General features: G+C 38.2%; 1 protein-coding gene and 1 long non-coding RNA gene across 5 annotated transcripts in view; one reads left to right on the top strand and one right to left on the bottom strand.

Moving 5' to 3' along the window:
- The window catches only part of LOC133663566 (uncharacterized), a 136,075-nt gene that overhangs the window by 64,697 nt on the left and 47,904 nt on the right, over positions 1-23,474 (bottom strand). The window contains exon 5 of one of the 3 annotated variants that reach the window (XR_009828371.1): positions 840-1,879. The exons of the other annotated variants lie outside the window; for them this stretch is intronic. This is a non-coding gene — a long non-coding RNA (uncharacterized LOC133663566). Of the gene's footprint in view, positions 1-839; positions 1,880-23,474 lie in introns of those variants that run through there. 3 annotated transcript variants of the gene reach the window in all.
- The window catches only part of limk1a (LIM domain kinase 1a), a 111,864-nt gene that overhangs the window by 47,332 nt on the left and 41,058 nt on the right, over positions 1-23,474 (top strand). For both annotated transcript variants that reach the window (XM_062068124.1, XM_062068125.1), the window contains one exon: positions 2,156-2,294. In XM_062068124.1, coding sequence (XP_061924108.1) covers positions 2,156-2,294 — 139 coding nt within the window. The remainder of the gene's footprint in view (positions 1-2,155; positions 2,295-23,474) is intronic.

Raw genomic sequence — 23,474 nt, 5'->3', positions numbered from 1 at the left:
TTCAGAGTGTTTAATGTTGAGGTCATGCACATGTAAACATTACGCCAGTTTCGTGTGGCTTACTGTGTAACCTGATGGTGTTGGAGTCACTTAGATGGAATCCCAACCACAAACAAAGATGGCATCCGTCCCAAACTGTTAAAAAAAATGGCAATTAGAGCTAGAGCTGCATCGATTAATCGATTAAATAGATTAATATAGTTAGATTTTTTTTTAAATTTATATTCTGTAACTAATAAAAATTAATACAATTCGGCCTGCATAAAAGAAGGTAAAACAAAGTTAAATGGAAGGTAACAAAAAAAGGTAAATAGAATGTAATAGAAGTGAATTTAAGGTAAAAGAAGGTAAAACAAAATGGTAAATGGAAGGTAAATAAAAGATAAAGGTAGTAAATAAGTAAAATAAGGTAAATCAAATGTAAAAGAAGTTAAATAGAATTTAAAAGAAAGTAAATAAAATGTAAAAGAAGGTAAATAAAATGTTAAAGAAGGTAAATTAATGGGGGGAAGTAAATAGACTGTAAAAGAAGGTAAATAAAATGTAAAAGAAGGTAAATAAAAGGTAAAATATGGAATATGGAAGGTAAAATAAGTAAATTAATGGTAAAAGAAGGTAAATAAATTATAAAATAAGGTAAATAAAAGGTAAAAGATGGAATATAGAAGGTAAAATAAGTAAATCAAAGGTAAATAAGTAAATAGAAGGTAAATAAAGTAAATAGAAGGTAAAAGTAGTATATTAAAGGTCAAATAAATCTAAGGTAAATAAAAGTTAAAAGAAGAACTATAGAAGGCAAAACAAATTAAATAGAAGGTAGAAGAAAGTAAATCAATCAATCAATCAATGTTTGAGAGGGCAAGTAAAAGGGTTATTGGGGGAAAAGTAAATAAACGGTAAAAGAAGGTAAATAAAATGTAAAAGAAGGTAAATAAAAGGTAAAATAAGGAATATATGGAAGGTAAAATAAGTAAATTAATGGTAAAAGAAGGTAAATACATTATAAAAGAAGGTAAATAAAAGGTAAAAGATGGAATATAGAAGGTAAAATAAGTAAATAAAAGGTAAATAAGTAAATAGAAGGTAAAGAAAGTAAATAGAAGGTAAAAGTAGTATATTAAAGGTAAAAAAAATCTAAGGTAAATAAAAGTTAAAAGAACTATAAAAGGCAAAACAAGTTAAATAGAAGATAGAAGAAGGTAAATAAAAAGTAAGAGAAGGCAAGTAAAAGGTAAAATAATTTAAATAGGAGGTACAAATAGTAAATTAAAGGAAAGTGGAAGGCACATAAAAATTAAAAGAAGGAAGATAGAAGGCCAAATATGTTAAACGGAAGGTAAATAAATGGGAAATTAAGATAAAAAATAAATAAAAGTTAGTGTTATACAAGGTGAATAAAAGATTAAAAAAGAAGAGGAAACATAGACGTAAAAGAACGTCAAAGATGGTAAATAGAAGGTAATGAAGGTCATGGCAATTATAAAAATCTTTATTTCAACATCCATCCATCCATTTTCTACCGTCGTCCTGCTATGGCCGCGGGTAGTGCTGGAGCCTATCCCAGCTGCATTCGGGCGGAAGGCGGGGTACACCCTGGACAAGTGGCCACCTCATCACAGGGCCAACACAGACAACATTCACACTCACATTCACACACTAGGGCCTATTTAGTGTTGCCAATCAACCTATCCCCAGGTGCATGTCTTTGGAGGTGGGAGGGGCCTATCCCCAGGTGCATGTCTTTGGAGGTGGGAGGGGCCTATCCCCAGGTGCATGTCTTTGGAGGTGGGAGGGGCCTATCCCCAGATGCATGTCTTTGGAGGTGGGAGGGGCCTATCCCCAGGTGCATGTTTTTGGAGGTGGGAGGAAGCCGGAGTACCTGGAGAGAACCCACAACATTCAAACTCCACACGGAAACACCCTGAGCCCGGGAATCAAACCTTCTCGCTGTGAGGCACTAGCGCTAACCACTATTCACACATTCAAACTATTTTCCCTAAAATACACATTGGGGCTGTAAAGTGTATTTTATTCGATTACTCAATATCTGCAGCTCTCTTTAGATCCTACCTCAGCTTGCAAGAAACAATGTCACATATCCATAAGAAAAATAACAATGGCCTTTTTCTTTGCTTGATGATATTTCCTTGGGTAGGTGCTGTGAGTGCAGCAGCTCGCTGGCACACTGGTACTATGAAAAGGATGGACTGCTCTTCTGCAAAAAGGACTACTGGGCCAAGTTCGGGGATCTCTGCCACGGCTGCAATGACCTTATCACCACTGGCCTCGTTATGGTAGGAAGATTAAACCTTCATCTTACCCCTGGGTCCCCACTTTGCTCCAAAAAATATTCTTCTTCACCGGGCTACTTTGGAGAAGTAATCCTTTTTGAGTTGGCAACGATGAAAACATGTCATTGTCAGGCTGCTTAGTTGTGATATGGAACGTCTTTGAGGGAATTGTCAGATTATACTCAGGCAAGGCTAGTCGTAACAATAATAATTTGCATTCTGTTTTAGCTTACTGTATGGCCAAAGTGAAAATAAAAATATATACTTAATATCTTTACAGTTTTTTACCCTTAATTTGCATAACTCCTCATTTCAGGGCCGCCCCTCCTTAAATGCTTATTACGTATTGTGTGTAGGAAACGCGCAATCCATGGTGGGGTCCCCACTTTGCATGACAAAGAGCATGTAAAATGTCAAATTATGAATGACAAATCGCTTCATATGAAATTTGACCACAAAGGTTTTCCTAGTCGCTTCCTGCTCCGTCACCGATTAGAATAAAGTGACGTAATTGCCCACATGGTCACAGTGGTTCCGGTGGGGCTCGCTGTAAGTGCTTGTCTCTCAATGCTGTGGCACTAAAATCGAATCCCGGTCAAAGCGGAGTTAGGATGATTTATAAATGTATCCTTTAATAATGTTAAAATGGGTAGTTTCCGTTAATAACTGTTTTATTTTTTTCCCCACTAATTTGTTTTTAGTACAAAACATACATTACAAAAGTATATCAAATATTTTCCAACAACAAAAAGTGAGAAAATAAATAATATGATAAAATAAGAAGTAGGTAATAAAATAATAAAATTCTGCTTAGGACCACAATTTGCCTGTCAAAACATATACCAAAGATTTCAGACAACTTTTTTTCCTACGCTTTGAATCCTGTGGTTTATAAAAGGGTGCGCTAATTTATGGATTTTTCTTTGCTGACAGCCTTAATGCAAATACTTTGAAAAAAAAACAAGCAAAGACACTGAAAAGGTGTGTTATTGTTTGTGCTATGGCACAATCTTTTGGACGAATTCACTCATTGTGATACTGCTCTGCCCTGATGTTCAGAGTTCTGAACCGGAAGTACAGGTGCCGTTCTGTCTTCTAGTTGTCAATAGCGTTTTTCTACTCATACGGATTCTTTATTCATCGCTCCGAGCAAAGTTTGTAAGTTTTACAATATAGCTAAAACAATTCATACTTACGTAACCGTCACATGTGTGATGTCTGTAGGAGTGCTTTAATGCATATTTGTACGTACTACTGTAATGTAGTCAAGCTAGCGTCGTTAGAATGAGCTAATATGCGAACACGTTTACGAGTATCTGTGCTAGTATTATTGATTTACAAGGCATTATTTTTGTTTTGTTTTAGTTTCGTAAATCCACCAAAACATCACCGTGGGGTTATTGAGTCTGTTCAGCTGATTGGAGAGCTAGCTTCCAAAGCTAGCGGGTCCATGACGATGGCTTCTGTTTTGTTTGATTAGCCCTTTTACTGCCGTTTTACAGGCACTGTTTGGAAACAGTTAAGGTATGTAAATAAGGTAAGGTGTTTAAATAACTCATTTCACAACGTATATATCTGCGGCTTATGGTCCGGTGAGGCTAATATATGGAAACAAATTTCTTCTAAAATAAACCGGTGCCCTCTACAGTCCTGAAAATACGGTACACTTCAGTCAAAACATACACATATATTTTAAAAACAGCCAACTCTTTATAAAAATGTTGTTTTGTTTTCCTGTCACTAACCGTGTCTTCTAATGGTCATGTACTGTTGCAGTCCCATACACACTAATGTAATAAATGCAAAACACATTTGTCAAAACAAAAACTATTTTAGAAAAAAAGCACGTGCTCGACTTTTTTGCCAGCCATATTTATGTTGGGGATGATTTAGATGACAAGAAGAGTTTGACAAACCCACAACATTCTTCATGATGACTTGGAGAGAACGTACACAAACACTAAAACTTACCAAGCGCTGCACAAAACTGAAAATAAGTTATTATTATTATTATTATTATTATTATTATTATTATTATTATTAACCAACAAGGAAAATCAGAGCAATCTAAAAAATGTGGACAAATAAAAATCTGTAAACTAAAAAAATTCTACATTAAGTACTTTTACAGCAAATCTGAAGAAAAACAAAAGCACAACAACTACATTGTTATAACTAATCATTATCATCTCATCTCCCTCCCTTTTCTCTTCTTTAAGCTCCCCCTCTTATTGTCTTCTTCTTCCATTGTTGTTGTTCTGCCTTTTATAACGCCTACCTGACTATTTTAAAGGCCTACTGAAAGGATTTTTTTTTATTTAAACGGGGATAGCAGATCCATTTTATGTGTCATACTTGATCATTTCGCGATATTGCCATATTTTTGCTGAAAGGATTTAGTATAGAACAACGACGATAAAGTTCGCATTAATTTGAGCGAGGATGAAATATTTGTGGATGAGGAACGTTAGAGTGAAGAACTAGAGAGGCAGTGCAGGGTGTATCTTTTTTCGCTCTGACCGTAACATAGGTACAAGGTCTCATTGGATTCCACACACTCTCCTTTTTCTATTGTGGATAACGGATTTGTATTTTAAACCACCTCGGATACTATATCCTCTTGAAAATGAGAGTCGAGAACGCGAAATGGACATTCACAGTGACTTTTATCTCCACGACAATACATCGGCGAAGCTCTTTAGCTACAGAGCTAACGTGATAGCATCTGGCTCAAATGCAGATAGAAACAAAATAAATAAATCCCTGACTGGAAGGATAGACAGAAGATCAACAATACTATTAAAACATGGACATGTAACTACACGGTTAATAATTCTCAGCCTGGCAAAGCTTAACAATGCTGTTGCTAACGACGCTGAAGCTAACTTAGCAACTTAGCAACCGGACCTCACAGAGCTATGATAAAAACATTAGCGCTCCACCTACGCCAGCCAGCCCTCATCTGCTCATCAACACCCGTGCTCACCTGCGTTCCAGCGATCGGCGGCGCGACGAAGAACTTCACCCGATCACAGATGTGGTTGGCGGCTAGCATCGGCTAGGGCGTCTGCTATCCAAGTAAGTACTCCTTGATGTGTTACTACAGCCAGCCGCTAATACACCGATCCCACCTACAACTTTCTTCTTTGCAATCTCCATTGTTCATTAAACAAATTGCAAAAGATTCACCAACACAGATGTCCAGAATACTGTGGAATTGTTCGATGAAAACAGAGCTTTTTGTATGGTGACACATTGGGTACGAATACTTCCGTTGCCGTCGTGACGTCACACGCATACGTCATCATACATAGACGTTTCCAACCGGAAGTTTAGCGGGAAATTTAAAATTGCACTTTATAAGTTAACCCGGCCGTATTGGCATGTGTTGCAATGTTAAGATTTCATCATTGATATATAAACTATCAGACTGCGTGGTCGGTAGTAGTGGCTTTCAGTAGGCCTTTAACCCGTTGGGTAATGTTCATATTGTTGTTACTCAGCCAGCGTTTGTGGGTCTGATGGACCCGTTGCATTTTGTGGCTTTTAATGTCTCACAATCAAACACTTTTATGTTAAAATACTGAACAGATGTTTACCTTATCCCAATAAACATCTGTTCAGTATTTTAACATAATAGTGTTTGAATGTGAGGCATTAAAAGCCACAAAATGCAACGGGTCCATCAGACCCACAAACGCTGGCTGAGTAACAACAATATGAACGTTGCACGGAAAATTTCTCTGCCAGTTTCTGCATCCCACAGGGATTCTTCTTTTGTGTTTCTGCACCTGCGGTTCCCACACAAAGTTGCAACATTGTTTGTCAACACTGTCTGCTCTCATTTTCTCGCACATTTGACCCTCTGATGTTCTACACTCTGTCCTCCTCCTGTTTAGGCCTGCAGTGTGTGTGTGTATGTGTGTGTGTGTGTGTGTGTTCTGGCAATGCTTATTTATTGGGGACATTGCTCTGTTTACACAGTCACCTTAAGGGGACCTCTGACGGTATGGGGACAAAAACAGGTCCCCTAAAGGGAAACCTTGTTAAATGATAGTCAGATCCATTCTGAAGATGCCTAAGTGACATTTTCATACAGCATGATTATAAAACATTATTACCTTAAAGTATGATTCACATTCAGAATTTTCCATCCTTCTATATATGGTAGTTGGAGTTGCAGACAACTTTATTACTGCTAAATAGCAGTTTTCAGTAATGTAATGGGTGTGTGTGTGTGGGTGTGTGTGTGTGTGGGTGTGTGTGTGTGTGTGGGTGTGGGTGTGTGTGTGTGTGTGTGTGTGTGTGTGTGTGTGTGTGTGTGTGTGTGTGTGTGTGTGTGTGTGTGTGTGTGTGTGTGTGTGTGTGTGTGTGTGTGTGTGTGTGTGTGTGTGTGTGTGTGTGTGTGTGTGTGTGTGTGTGTGTGTGCCCTTTGCAGTGCAATCTCAGTAATGAAACATGGAGGGACATTCACTTCTGTGTCCTTCTCAAGTTTATTGCTCTTCTGACAACTTAAAGACTGATGACGCTCTTTGCTCTTTTATACCATCACATGTAGCCAGCCCAGCTTTATGTGGCAATAACAATAACAAGTATGTAGCCAGTGTACACAATATAGTTGAAGATATGTTGCTCCGCTGCATTGAATTAAAATGTCATCTGTCATGCATATCACCCCATCCCTTCTATCCTTCTGTATTACTCAGTTTCCTGACTTGGTGGATTATTTTCAGTCTCATATCAAGTTGTTGCGATTATTTTGCGCAAGGTAGCAGCTGCCGCTAATTACTGTTGAGAGTTGGTCTGTCAATGTAGATAATTATTGATATTTTCTCTATGCCAGGGGTCACCAACGCGGTGCCCGCGGGCACCAGGTAGCCCGTAAGGACCAGATGAGTAGCCCGCTGGCCTGTTTTAAAAATAGCTCAAATAGCAGCACTTACCAGTGAGCTGCCTCTATTTTTTAAATTTTATTTATTTACTAGCAAGCTGGTCTCGCTTTGCTCGACATTTTTAATTCTAAGAGAGACAAAACTCAAATAGAATTTGAAAATCCAAGAAAATATTTTAAAGACTTGGTCTTCACTAACTGACAAAGAAACAGATAACAGATTTGGTGTCCAGTTCAAAGTGTGACATGATTTATTTAAAAATTTGAGAGTTGACTTTTATATTTTACATGAGTTATTTGTACAAACATGGTGCAAAGTAATTCATGATTTGTTAAAAAATGTTAGTGGCTAGCTAGTTAAAATGGGATATTGAGATTTCACAAGACTGTCTTAGAAGTGATCATTTGAAAATGTTCAATTTGAAAAATGTGCAAAATAAAGTGTTGCATATTGATATTTATCTGTTTCTGTATATATTTATTGTGAGAAATCATTAAGATGATCAGTGTTGCCACAATGATAAATATCATTAATTATTAATAATAACATAGAGTTAAAGGTAAATTGAGCAAATTGGCTATTTCTGGCAATTTATTTAAGTGTGTATCAAACTGGTAGCCCTTCGCATTAATCAGTACCCAAGAAGTAGCTCTTGGTTTCAAAAAGGTTGGTGACCCCTGCTCTATGCCATGGGTGTCAAACTCTGGCCCGCGGGCCACATTTGGCCCGCCGTGTAATTTCACTTGGCCCTTGAGGGGATATCAAATTAACACTAAAACTGGCCCGCCGATCCTCCCGGGAGTCTTCCAAACGCCCGCCAGCCAGCCAGCCCATCGAGTGCTGGCCCAGTCACATAAAATGTGCGGCTTCTGCACGCACACACATTGGAATGCAACGCATACTTCATCAACAGCGATACAGGTTACACTGAGGGTAGCCGAATAAAAAACTTTAACACTATTAGAAATATACGCCACACTATGAATCCACACCAAACCAGAACCCTTTGCAGCACTAACTCTTCCGGGACGCTACAAGGTGTGTGTGTGTGGGGGGGAGGTTTGGTGGTAGCGGGGGTGTATTTTGTAGCATCCCGGAAGAGTTAGTGCTGCAAAAGATTCTGGGTATTTGTTCTGTTGTGTTTATGTTGTGTTACGGTGCGGATGTTCTCCCGAAATGTGTTTCTCATTCTTGTTTGGTGTGGATTCACAGTGTGGCGTATATTTGTAACAGTGTTAAAGTTTTTTATACTGGCACCCTCAGTGTAACCTGTATCGCTGTTGATGAAGTATGCGTTGCATTCGCTCGTGTGTGCGTACAGAAGCCGCACATATCTTATGACTGGGTCTGAACGATGTTAGAATGGATGAAAAGCGGACGTGACGATAGCTCGTAGAGTACGTTAAAGGTTAATTTGTTCAACTTTGGCCCACGGCTTTGTTCAGTTTTAAATTTTGGCCCACTCTGTATTTGAGTTTGACACCCCTGCTCTATGCTAACGCATCAGATTTGACTATGAAAATCCTTCCATTTTTTTCAAGAGCCTATGGAAATTAAACGTTGTTTACTGTCCTCTAAAAGTAATTCCAATATTTCCTCAGTGCAGTTAATGCTTCCAGTGAAGTACAGTAGATATCATCTTCAAATATTCTCATTTGTTCCTCTCAGCTTTTAATGACTTCAACATATGTATTTCCACTTAAACCCATTTGATTTACTTGCCGTTTTTTTTTCTGACTTTAGAGCGCACCGGCATATAAGCCACACTCATTAAATTTGAGAAGAAAAAACATATTTTTTCATGTATTAGCCACACCCGACTGTAAGCCACAGATATATACGTAGTGAAATTAGTTATTTCCAAGAAAGATTTTGTAAATGCTTATTTACATACCTTAATTGTTTCCAAACATTGTCTGTAACACGGCAGTAAAACGGCTGATCAAACAAAACAGAAGTCATCGTCATGGACCCACTAGCTGCGGAAGCTAGCTCTCCAATCAGCTAAACCGACTCAATAACGCCACGGTGACGTTTTGGTGAATTTACTGAGGAATTTGTGAAACTGAAACAATACAAAAAGAATACTAACACGGACACTTGTTAACATATTAGCATATTAGCTAATGCCAACGACGCTAGCTTCATTACATTCCAATAGCACATACAAATATGCATGGAAGCACTCCTACAGACATCACACATGGAACGGTTTAGTAAGTAAGAATTGTTTTAGTTATATTGTAAAACTTACAAACATTGCTTGGAGTGATGAATGAAGAATCCATTCGAGTAAAAACGCTATGGACGAATAGTAGACGGAACGACGATTGTACTTGAAACCTCAGTCTAAACAGAAGGGCACTGCGCGACCTGCAGTGAACAAACTCGTCCTAAAGATGGCGCCATAGCACAAACAATAACACACTTTTCAGTGTCTTTGCTTGTTTGTTTATTTTTTAAACTATTTGCGTTATGGCCGTCAGCGAAGTAAAATGTGTTTTATAGGCCGGAGGGTTCAAAGCATAGGAAAAAGGTAGCGGTTCATAGTCCGGAATGTACAGTTATAATAATATCCGCATAAGATTTATTCAAACCAGCCAACATTGACCACGCATTCTTAGTCCAACTCTGTTCAGCGAAATTAGAATTTATGATCTCGCCTCTGCTCAAATGAACGTTCAATATTCAAGACGAGCGACAGAAGTAGTAAAACTTGGTAATGAAGAGTGGCTCTTTGTGGACACTCCAATCAAATAAATGCAGTGTGACCTGCTGGATGTCATCATTTTTCAAATGCAGGTTATACTCAGGGCCAGCCCGTGGCATAGGCCGTATAGGCAAATGCTAAGGGCGCCGTTCATCAGGGGGCGCCACGCCAGTGCCACAAATGTTGGAGAAAAAAAAAAAAAAAAAAGTTTGTACTATTATTTCTAAATACAAAAAATAATCCCACGTTAATTAAAATGCAAAGTAAAGCCTATTTAATATAAATTTTATTTGTTACAACATTACACCCCCCCCCCCATCCCCTCCCCCCGCACGGTGCGCCCCCTCCCTTCCGGTAACATGACTGTTTATGGACGTCACCGCATCAAAAAATCAACACAAGATGTCAAAACGGCCAAAACTGTCAGGTGCCCAGGGAAGAAAAAAGAGAAAAGAAGAGTAGAAACGAGAAAAAGACAGAGGTAGTAGCAGGGAGGTAACGTTAGCCTACATGAAATTATTTGTCTGTTACAGAATGTGACAGTAACCTGGCTTTTTAGCATTAAGCTAATGTTACATGATTCGGCAATTGGTAATCAATAAATAGCTAGTTCTGTTTTAACGTCGGGTTAATATTATGGAGGGAGCTAAATTGTTATGGAAAATAATAATGTAACGTTAGGTAATTACAGTTGTCCCACCTTACATTCCTCAGGGACATTTGTATTAGATCTTTTAAGCAGGTGTTTTCTGTTTACATTGTTATTGCCTTCTGGTTAGCTAATGTTTGCCCTGCAGGTAATAGTCACTTTTCCACCCCGTTATGTATTAGGTATAGTTGTAAGCCTAGTTGTTAAAGTGCACATCATTAATGTTATTTAAGCAATATCACATGAGAGGGAATGCTGTTTTTTTAATGTGAGCACTGCTGTTATTCGGTTAAAGATAATCATAACATAACATTCTCATAGGCGTGGCGAAGTTGGTAGAGTGGCCGTGCCAGCAATCGGAGGGTTGCTGGTTACTGGGGTTTAATCCCCACCTTCTACCATCCTAGTCACGTCCGTTGTGTCTTTGGGCAAGACACTTCACCCTTGCTCCTGATGGCTGCTGGTTAGCGCCTTGCATGGCAGCTCCCGCCATCAGTGTGTGAATGTGTGTGTGAATGGATGAATGTGGAAATACTGTCAAAGTTTTGAGTACCTTGAAGGTAGAAAAGCGCTATACAAGTATAACCTATTTATCATTTATTTATATAATATGTTAATTTGCTTTCTTTAAGTAAAAAAAAGGTCAAAGACAAAGCTATTCGGTTTCTTGTGAGTATATACACTTCACTGCCGATGTGGGGGGGGGCGCCACCTAAAATCCTGCCTAGGGCGCCAGATTGGTTAGGGCCAGGCCTGGTTATACTTAAAACATATTTAGTTTGGTGTTCTTAATAATTAGTCTTGTGTGTACCTACAAAATGTTTCCTTTTGTCTTGCAAAGTGCAATAACTTACTTGGCAGACGTTTATTCGAGTAATTTATGACCTTTTACTGAGGATTGATGTGCCCAACTGAGGCTTCCACTTCAGTAATTGAAGGACACTCTATCCCGCCCTCACTCCGTCCTGTTCATTCTCTCGACAGACAAATCTGCAGACTTGATCCAAAAGCTGCAGAAGGATGATTTGCACAAATACTGCTGGCAATGTTTGCAGCTGCTAAATGTCAAGGATTTTATGACTTTCTTAACCTCCAAAAGCACATGATTTCAACAAAGATATGAAAACAAATACTGTATTGATGTTTTACTCGTTTTATAGGGGCAGCATAGCTCGGTTGGTAGAGCGGCCGTGCCAGCAACTTGAGGGTTCCAGGTTCGATTCCTGCTCCCGTCATGCTAGTCACTGCTGTTGTGTCTTTGGGCAAGACACTTTACCCACCTGCTCCCAGTGCCACCCACACTGGTTTAAGTGTAACTTAGATATTGGGTTTCACTATGTAAAGCGCTTTGAGTCACTAGAGAAAAAGCACTATATAAATATAACTCACTTCACTAACTCACTTCACTTATACCACACAAACTTAAAAGTAGCAGTAAAAACACATCCTGAGAGCTTATTTTAAAATTACTGTCCTGTTTCAAGTATAACTAATAACTCATCAGAACTAGGGATGTCCGATAATATCGAACCGCTGATATTATCGGCCGACAAATGCTTTAAAATGTAATATCGGAAATTATCGGTATCTGTTTCAAAATTATCGGTATCTGTTTCAAAAAGTAAAATGTATGACTTTTTAAAACGTCGCTGTGTACACGGACGTAGGGAGAAGTACAGAGCGCCAATAAACCTTAAAGGCACTGCCTTTGCGTGCCGGCCCAGTCACATAATATTTACGGCTTTTCACACACACAAGTGAATGCAAAGCATACTTTATAAACAGCCATACAGGTCACACTGAGGGTGGCCGTATAAACAACTTTAACACTGTTACAAATATGCGCCACACTGTGAACTCACACCAAACAAGAATAACAAACACATTTCGGGAGAACATCCGCACCGTAACACAACATAAACACAACAGAACAAATACCCAGAACCCCTTGCAGCACTAAGTCTTTTGGGACGCCACAATATACACCCCCGCTACCCCCTAATCCCCACAAACCCTGCCCACTTCAACCTCCTCATGCTCTCTCAGGGAGAGCATGTCCCAAATTCCAAGCTGCTGTTTTGAGGCATGTTAAAAAAAATAATGCACTTTGTGACTTCAATAATAAATATGGCAGTGCCATGTTGGCATTTTTTTCCATAACTTGAGTTGATTTGTTTTGGAAAAACCTTGTTACATTGTTTAATGCATCTAGCGGGGCATCACAACAAAATTAGGCATAATAATGTGTTAATTCCACGACTGTATATATCGGTATCGGTTGATATCGGTATCTGTAATTAAGAGTTGGACAATATCGGATATCGGCAAAAAAGCCATTATCGGACATCTCTAATAAGAATAATAGAAACACCACCAAAGGCTTCCTTATTGCAATTGCCTCAGGCCGTAAGACTCTTTGATTGATTGATTGAGACTTTTATTAGTAGGTTGCACAGTGAAGTACATATTCCGTACAATTGACCACTAAATGGTAACACCCGAATAAGTTTTTCAACTTGTTTAAGTCGGGGTCCTCTTGAACGCATCATAATTAAATTATCCCCTCAACTCCCCCCAAAATAAATTAACTCGCTGAAATAAAAAAGACAATATAACATACATCCATAAACGTGGACGCATGTGAAAAAGTGCAATATATTTATCTGTACAGTAATCTATTTATTTATATATATTTATTTATTTTATATATATTATTAATATATATTTATTTATTTATAAATGCACCTTATTGCTTTTTTATCCTGCACTACCATGAGCTTATGTAACTAAATTTCGTTCTTGTGTGCTGTAAAGTTCAAATTTGAAAAACAATAAAAAGGAAGTCTAAGTCTAAGTCTATTGTGAACTAGAGAGCGATCTATAGCGCTCATTTCTGTTGGTAAATGAGACAATGAGAGATTGTCATCGCACTTCAACATCTCTAACAGGTAAATGCTCCCTCCTTTGCAAATGAAAATATGTTCCTAATTGCCTTAGCCTGGGTGAATAAATGTTAAATATATAAATACATGTAAACTAGGAAGTGAGGATGTTGGTGTGTTGCTATGTTTATGCACGACATTACCCAGAAGGCTTAGTGTTGTTGACGGGAACCGGAAGTAGGTCTGAGCTACACGGGAGGGTGACATTTGATGTTTGATCGATTGAAGGGTTGACTTGTTACTGTTCCTGCTTTGTCTACACAAGAAACTAATTAGACAGTCGTCACTCAGACACTAATTTTAGTGGCAAAAATGACGCTGATTGGCCAAAATGCGCGGGGAAGTTGCGGGCATTGGACAAAGTTGAATTTGTGGGAATAGGCGAGTTCAAAGCATCGCAAATATTCAGTGGCCTAGTGGTTAGAGTGTCCGCCCTGAGATCGGTAGGTCGTGAGTTCAAACCCCGGCCGAGTCATACCAAAGACTATAAAAATGGGAGCCATTACCTCCCTGCTTGGCACTCAGCATCAAGGGTTGGAATTGGGGGTTAAATCACCAAAAATGATTCCCGGGCGCTGCCACCGCTGCTGCCCATTGCTCTCCTCACCTCCAAGGGGGTGAACAAGGGGATGGGTCAAATGCAGAGGACAAATTTCACCACAACTAGTGTGTCAATCATTGGTATTTTTAACTTTTATATTTGGAGGTTACAGTTAAGGTTAAGTTTTCCACAACAACTTGTCTGTCATTTGGTGTTTTCCAAAGTTTGTCACTTTCTTTCACTTTGTCTACGTCATCGTAAGAAAGCCCCAAGCAGGGTAGGGGGACTGCAAAAGTCACAAGAGTTGTTTTGGTTTTTTTTGCAAATTAAAGTCCAGATCACATGAGGTGAATTTACATCATGGGTTTTCAACTCGGTGTTTTCTGTTTTAGTCTGAAAAAATGTGTTGAAAATGAACTTGTTTCACTGCTGTCGGGAAGTGGGGGGTGACGAACCCCAAGATGCAGAGATGGCAGGCTTGGCGCAGGAAAACTTGATTTTAATGTCCAAAAAATGCAAGGAAAACACGAACCAGAAACCAGGAAACGGGCAAACTTGAGACAGCAAACAGGAAGAACTGGAGGCAGCAAACAGTCGAAAGCGTTCAGCATACAGGAACATATGAGGGGCCGTTAGGGACATTATTCAGAATTACCTCTTACATAAACAACTGAAATGTTTTTCTCTTACACACACTATTGAAACACTCTTATACACACTACTGAAACACTCTTATACACACTACTGAAACATTCTTATACACACTACTGTAACACTCTCATACACACTACTGAAACACTCTTACACACACCTAAAATGCTCTCACATAAACAACTGAAATGTTTTTCTCTTACACACACTATTGAAACACTCTTATACACACTACTGAAACACTCTTATACACACTACTGAAACACTCTTATACACACTACTGTAACACTCTTATACACACTACTGAAACACTCTTACACACACCTAAAATGCTCTCACATAAACAACTGAAATGTTTTTCTCTTACACACACTATTGAAACACTCTTATACACACTACTGAAACACTCTTATACACACTACTGAAACACTCTTATACACACTACTGTAACACTCTTATACACACTACTGAAACACTCTTACACACACCTAAAATGCTCTCACATAAACAACTGAAATGTTTTTCTCTTACACACACTATTGAAACACTCTTATACACACTACTGAAACACTCTTATTCACACTACTGAAACAGTTTTATACACACTACTGAAACACTCTTATACACACTACTGAAATGCTCTCACATAAACAACTGAAATCTTTTTCTTATATGAGAGCATTTCATTAGTGTATGTAAGAGCATTTCAGTAGTGTGTATAAGTGTTTCAGTAGTGTGTATAAGAGTGTTTCAGTAGTGTGTGTGTGAGAAAAATATTTCAGTTGTTTATGTGAGAGCATTTCAGTAGTGTGTATAAGAGTGTTTCAGTAGTGTGTGTGAGAGAAAAACATTCCAGTTGTTTATGTGAGAGCATTTCAGTAGTGTGAATAAGAGTGTTTCAGTAGTGTGTATAAGAGTGTTTCAGTAGTGTGTATAAGAGTGTTTCAGTAGTGTGTGTGAGAGAAAAACATTCCAGTTGTTTATGTGAGAGCATTTCAGTAGTGTGTATAAGAGTGTTTCAGTAGTGTGTATATGAGTGTTTCAGTAGTGTGTGTGTGAGAAAAATATTTCAGTTTTTTATGTGAGAGCATTTCAGTACTGTGTATAAGAGTGTTTCAGTAGTGTGTGTGAGAGAAAAACATTCCAGTTGTTTATGTGAGAGCATTTCAGTAGTGTGTATAAGAGTGTTTCAGTAGTGTGTATATGAGTGTTTCAGTAGTGTGTGTGTGAGAAAAAATGTCAGTTTTTTATGTGAGACCATTTCAGTAGTGTGTATAAGAGTGTTTCAGTAGTGTGTATAAGAGTGTTTCAGTAGTGTGTGTGTGAGAAAAAATTTCAGTTTTTTATGTGAGACCATTTCAGTAGTGTGTATAAGAGTGTTTCAGTAGTGTGTGTGAGAGAGAAAAACATTTCAGTTGTTTATGTGAGAGCATTTCAGTAGTGATTATAAGAGTGTTTCAGTAGTGTGTATGAGTGTTTCAGTAGTGTGTGTGTGAGAAAAATATTTCAGTTTGTGAGAGCATTTCAGTAGTGTGTATACGAGTGTTTCAGTAGTGTGTGTGAGAGAAAAACATTTCAGTTGTTTATGTGAGAGCATTTCAGTAGTGTGTATAAGAGTGTTTCAGTAGTGTGTATAAGAGTGTTTCAGTAGTGTGTGTGTGAGAAAAATATTTCAGTTTATGTGAGAGCATTTCAGTAGTGTGTATAAGAATGTTTCAGTAGTGTGTATAAGAGTGTTTCAGTAGTGTTTATATGAGTGTTTCAGTAGTGTGTGTGTGAGAAAAATATTTCAGTTGTTTATGTGAGAGCATTTCAGTAGTGTGTATAAGAATGTTTCAGTAGTGTGTATAAGAGTGTTTGTTTCAGTAGTGTGTATAAGAGTGTTTGTTTCAGTAGTGTGTATAAGAGTGTTTCAGTAGTGTGTGTGTGTGAGAAAAATATTTCAGTTGTTTGTGTGAGAGCATTTCAGTAGTGTGTATAAGAATGTTTCAGTAGTGCGTATAAGAGTGTTTCAGTAGTGTGTGTGAGAGAAAAACATTTCAGTTGTTTATGTGAGAGCATTTCAGTAGTGTGTATAAGAGTGTTTCAGTAGTGTGTATATGAGTGTTTCAGTAGTGTGTGTGAGAGAAAAACATTTCAGTTGTTTATGTGAGAGCATTTCAGTAGTGTGTATAAGAGTGTTTCAGTAGTGTGTATATGAGTGTTTCAGTAGTGTGTGTGTGTGAGAAAAATATTTCAGTTGTTTGTGAGAGCATTTCAGTAGTGTGTATAAGAATGTTTCAATAGTGTGTATAAGAGTGTTTCAGTAGTGTGTATAAGAATGTTTCAGTAGTGTGTATAAGAGTGTTTCAGTAGTGTGTGTGAGAGAAAAACATTTCAGTTGTTTATGTGAGAGCATTTCAGTAGTGTATAAGAGTGTTTTAGTAGTGTGTATGAGAGTGTTTCAGTAGTGTGTATAAGAGTGTTTCAGTAGTGTGTATGAGAGTGTTTCAGTAGTGTGTATAAGAATGTTTCAGTAGTGTGTATGAGAGTGTTTCAGTAGTGTGTGTGAGAGAAAAACATTTCAGTTGTTTATGTGAGAGCATTTCAATAGTGTATGTAGGAGGTAATTCTGAATAATGTCCCTAACGGCCCCTCATAGGAAGAGCTCACAGTCCACAACATACAGCTAGTAATACTCCAGCCCTGACTGGAGGGAGAGGCAGGTATAAATAGGAGCCTGGTTGGCAATCGCCACCAGGTGTGCCAGACTGCCACTCAGGTACAGGTGAGGGAAACAAGCGCTCAGAAACATAACCCAACTGTCAGTGAGAATCCTGACAACTGCTGTGCCTTGTACATATCACAAAGTAATCATTGATCATGCAAGGGATATAAATAAGAATTTGGGCTGGGCGATAAAATGATATAAATATATACCGCGATAGACACCTTATCAATTAAAAAAAATTGTTCTTCCTCGTCGGAGAAAGAAACGGAAGTATGGAAGCAAGGTTGGTTGCATGAACAAAGGCACTCGCTCTCTGGTAACCGAGCAACACAGGAAGTGATCACTGATCAGTGGGAGTGACACACTAACAGCCAATCAGGTAACAGTATCAACTATCAAGTTTGGTTGCGCAATCGTGTTGTCTGGCGGTTGATTCTTTGCATGAAGTGAGAAGAGAAAGTAAAAAAGAGGAAAAGTCACCTAGACAGTATGGCAGTTTTTAGGATTTTCTTCAAAAAAGGGACCGTAGTCAGACTAATGTGGTCACCCACCTTAGCCGCATCCACCCTTTAGAGCACAGATGTAACTTCCTGCCACTAAACCTGTAGTAAATAGTTCTTCTCAGCTTTCTCTATGTTTACATGTGTACACTTTGCACTATTTTGTTACACTTTATTAAGCATTTCTTACATATTCCTTATTTTCGCACCTTCATTTTAAGAGCTTATTGTTGAGTGTTTTAATGTGATTTTACAATTTTGTTTACATTGAGTGTTTTCCATGCTTGTGTTGACATTTCCTTTCCTTTCTGCCTTGATAGCTAAGGGGACTCTAATCAGAGGAAGGTTACATTTGAAATAAAAATGTTAACATTTAATATATTTTTCACCATAGACCCTAAAAAATATAAATAATTATCGATATCGACCGATATAGAACACTTATACGGTGATGTAGTTTTCAGCCATAGAGGCTAGTTCTAAGAGAATAATACTAATTCAGAATGATAATGTGAAGAATACAATAAATGACTACTATATTTATAGTACAACTAAACTCCCAACTGTTTCATAGGTAAAACTAAAAGAATGTTGAGAGGACAAAACAGAGGCAGCCTGTTCTATAGTTTTGATTTCACTTTCTAGTGTAGTGGGAGTTACACCAACACGTACGGTATAAAAATGTGCGGTCAAAGCAGGGAAACTTTGCTAGGAAACTAACAATGGAAAATTTCAGATATGAGAAGTGAACAGTGGGTGTCAGGTACTTTTGTGTCTTACGGAATCTGTGAGTAATGGCTGATAACACGAAGACACATTTGTTTTTGATTGTTGAAAAACTGTTACTAATAAAGTATGGTTATGTGATGAATGCATTGGACAATAATATGGTGATGTCATCAGACAGTGAACGCAACATTGCGGGAATATCACAATCGAATGATATAATGACTGAAAACATTGTAATAAAGTATGTCGGGCCAATAGTACCATTCTGGACATGTACCTAGGGATAGGTACCGTTCACGTTTGAACCGATACGGTACCAGTTCCCGGTACCTGGGAATCTACTCAACGGTACCAGTTTTTGTTACTTAAGTGTGTGTTAATAAACATTGTTTCTGAGTCCCAATTGCAGTTGCAAGTCCAAAACGTTAGATGGCCGTAGTGTATTGTTTATGGTGTGTTTACTAGTCAGTTCGGTCTTTGCCGTCTAGTCTTTTGTTGCTCCCTAAAAAGTGTAAATACTGTACGTATTGTACTTATTACACACCAGTTGTTTGATTGTAACGTGCATCTTGGTTGTAGTTTTCATTAACAAATTTGGAGGTGTTGAAATCGCCATGAAAACAAGACTAGAAGTCCATCATAAGTCATAACATACATACAGTATGTTAAATATATAGAATTGTGTCCTGCGATTGATCTTTGTTAGCACAATACAGTGAAAATGGGCACATTTCAAACATGCTGATTTCACTTAGTTATTTTAGTGTAAACTGTGAATCTGTTTTAAATGTGTGTTTTTCTGATACAGTCATCATGACAAATACTGTGACAGATAAAGTTATGTGAAACTCCTACACACCCCACAAACTGATGAACAAATACAAAAATGACACACACTTTTCTTTCTTTTTTTTTACAGTTGGGCCTCGTTTCTATTTACAGTAGTTACATCTAAACAATATATCGCTGCTTGTCCATTATCTAAACCAGAGGTCCCCAACCTTTTTTGCACCACGGACCGGTTTAATGTTGGCATTATTTTCAGGCACCGACTTTCCACTTGTGCCAGATACAAATACAGCAAAATTTAATGCATGAAAAAGCCAGATCTGGCCCTCCACATCATTTTATATGGCCTGGAAATAATGTGTCAATAAAATACCTTATATTTTCTTTCTTATTTTCCTTACTAACAGTGTTTAGGGTTTTTTTTTTCTAGTTTGACAGGGGGGGAAAAATTGTGTCCAATATTGCAACAAATATTATATTATCTAACTTTGTTGGTCAAAATCCAAATAAATACTTAAATATCTGCTTAGCTTATGATTTCAAAGCAAGTTATCCATCAAATTGTACACTATAAAAATTACCAATAGATTTTACTGTAAAATTTAGGGAGTTTTTTTTTTTACAGCATATTACTGTAAGTTGAAACAAAATGACCAGTAAAATTTTTACAGTAAAATTATGTCGACTGAGCTGTCAGTTTGTTTCTTTTTTTTTACTGTAAAATCCACGGTTGATGATTTTATGGTAGCACATTTTATTATGGTAAAAAAACTGGCAGCTGAGTTGCCAAAATAAAATTAAACAGCGGTACTGTATTTCTATTTACAATAATATGTTGTAAAAAATAATAATAATAAATAAATAAAAAACACCATATATTTTACAGTAAAAGTAAAAAACAGTTGAAAATCTGCAGATTTTTTTTACACTTTACGTAAGAATTTAAAAAATTGTTTTTTAATTCATAGGCAAAGTCATTAATTATTTACTGTTACAAGCGGCCCTCTCATGGCAGCCATGACTGCAGTGTGGCCCTCAATGAAAACAAGTTTGACACCCCTGGTCTAGTGGGACAGGCCAAAGTTAAGTGGGAGAAAATGCAGTCCTTTATAAATTATTTAATGTTTCTCTGCGGCCCGGTAGCAAATGCGTCACGGACCAGTACCGGTCCCCGGACCGGTGGTTGGGGACCACTGCTCTAAACTACAATTAGTCATCCCCAATGTTCCCTCTAAGGTGCGCGTCTGTGCAATTGCGCACTGCTCAAGCGTCCTCTGCGCACGGCAAATCTATGCCATGCACAAAATCAAATAAAAAAATAAGCGCATAACAATTTTCGACACGACAGAAAAAAACAGTTTTCGTCATCATCGTTCAAATATTGTAACGTCTGTCGAGACGCTTTGAGGACATGAATTCCATCCATCACTTTACTGAGCAAAACTCTTTATTGTTGGCCATAAACACATCACCAAAACATTAGTAAAAAAATTATATCTAGCAAAAGTGGTCATTTTCTGCAGTACAAACCAGACCAAAACCAACTTTGTTATAGCGACAGCAGCCGCTCGCCCTTTCTCACTTGCGCCAACACATGCACATATGGCACTTAGCCAGTGATGCGTTTACAGCCACACAAAAAGTCGGACAACTCCCAACACCACACGTAAAGTGTAATTCCAGGTCGTTACACTATGATTTACCAATCAAATGTGTGCTTATTCTAGTGTCATTTATTAGGAATCTTAATTTATAAATATTAATCATGAAATGCTGTTAGTATATTAAATAAATATTAATAAAAATATATTTTTTACAAACAGAAAGTTGCAGGAATGTACACATGATCCCCTGCTTACATCTCATTGTGCAACATGTGAATGTTTTAATGGGAACTAAATGCAATGTCTGAAAGGGGTACAAACTATTTCCAAAGCAGGACCTCCACCCAGACAAACAATACAAGTACACAGTTCATGAAAAACAACATTTTTTGTTATTGTCATGGTAAGTGGGCCTAAACACTTATATTAGAAAATAACCTCATGGAAATGACTGCTGTCATTTGATTATAATAATAAGAGAATGTTGTTTGTCGATCTGTGTTGGCCCTGCGATGAGGTGGGGACTTGTCCAGGGTGTACACCGCCTTCCGCCCGAATGCAGCTGAGATAGGCTCCAGCACCCCCCGCGATCCCGAAAGGGACAAGCGGTAGAAAATGGATGGATGGATGGAGATGTAACTTGTTATTAAGTCAGGTTTGGGACAGGTGTGCTGCTGATGTAGCCACAGTGTGCACGTCTGATGTTGCTCACATGGGCTCCACTGAATGCTCAGGGAGTTTTTGCGTTTGCTCACACATGAAAAATTAGAAGGAACATTGGTCATCCCAGATCGCCATGATAATGACATTAAAGGCCTACTGAAAGCCACTACTACCGACCACGCAGTCTGATAGTTTATATATCAATGATGAAATCTTAACATTATAACACATGCCAATACGGCCGGGTTAACTTATAAAGTGACATTTTAAATTTGCCGCTAAACTTCCAGTTCGAAACGCCTCTGAGGATGACGTATGCGCGTGACGTGGCCCGGCGAACACGGGTATGCCTTCCACATTGAAGCCAATACGAAAAAGCTCTGTTTTCATTTCATAATTCCACAGTATTCTGGACATCTGTGTTCGTGAATCTGTTGCAATCATGTTCATTGCATTATGGAGAAGGAAGCTGAGCAAGCAAAGAAGAAAGTTGTCGGTGCGAAATGGACGTATTTTTCGAACGTAGTCAGCAACAACAGTACACAGCCGGCGCTTCTTTGTTTACATTCCCGAAAGATGCAGTCAAGATGGAAGAACTCGGATAACAGAGACTCTAACCAGGAGGACTTTTGACTTCGATACACAGACGCCTGTAGAGAACTGGGACAACACAGACTCTTACCAGGATTACTTTGATTTGGATGACAAAGACGCAGACGTGCTACTGTGAGTATGCAGCTTTGGCTTCTAAACATTTGATCGCTTGACCGTATGTGCGCAACTTTTTTTTGCGTATGTACGTAACTTTTTTAAAATATATAAGCTTTATGAACCTTGGGTTAGGTGAACGGTCTTTTGGGCTGAGTGATTGTGTGTGTTGATCAGGTGTTTGAATTGTATTGGCGTGTTCTATGGAGCTAGGAGCTAGCAGAGGAGCTAGGAGCTAGCGTAACAAACACGCAGGTGTTTTTATGCAGGATTAATTTGTGGCATATTAAATATAAGCCTGGTTGTGTTGTGGCTAATAGAGTATATATATGTCTTGTGTTTATTTACTGTTGTAGTCATTCCCAGCTGAATATCAGGTCACCCCCGGCTCTCACAGCATCTTCCCTATCTGAATAGCTTCAACTCCCCACTAGTCCTTCACTTGCACTTTACTCATCCACAAATCTTTCATCCTCGCTCAAATTAATGGGGAAATTGTCGCTTTCTCGGTCCGAATCTCTCTCACTTCATGCGGCCATCATTGTAAACAATAGGGAACTTTGCGTATATGTTCAACTGACTACGTCACGCTACGTCACGCTACTTCCGGTAGGGGCAAGCCTTTTTTTTATCAGACACCAAAAGTTGCAATCTTTATCGTCGTTGTTCTATACTAAATCCTTTCAGCAAAAATATGGCAATATCGTGAAATGATCAAGTATGACACATAGAATAGATCTGCTATCCCCGTTTAAATAAAAAAAATTCATTTCAGTAGGCCTTTAATAATATTATTAAGCAGATATTTTAGGTCATATGAGTAAATTTTTTTTTTTTTTTTTTTAGCATTTCCTCTTTTCTGAGGAATCCACGACCATGTCAACTTGTCGGAACATTCCCTATTGTGGCAGTTTCACTTCACACAGCGCTGTAACAAAGTTGTGAACGTATGACATGTCCTATGAAATAATTCATATGACTGTGGGTTAAACCTCATACGCCGTCATTTATTTATGAATTCCCAGCATCCCTTGCGCGCCGCACAAGCGACGTGCAACGAGTGTCTGGCCGCCTATTAATACCCCGCCCGTCAAG

This window comes from Entelurus aequoreus, linkage group LG13 (assembly GCF_033978785.1).
Source record: "Entelurus aequoreus isolate RoL-2023_Sb linkage group LG13, RoL_Eaeq_v1.1, whole genome shotgun sequence".
Taxonomy (NCBI): Eukaryota; Metazoa; Chordata; class Actinopteri; order Syngnathiformes; family Syngnathidae; genus Entelurus; species Entelurus aequoreus.
The sequence above is the reverse complement of the archived record's forward strand: the minus strand, read 5'-3'. Positions and strand labels throughout refer to the sequence as shown.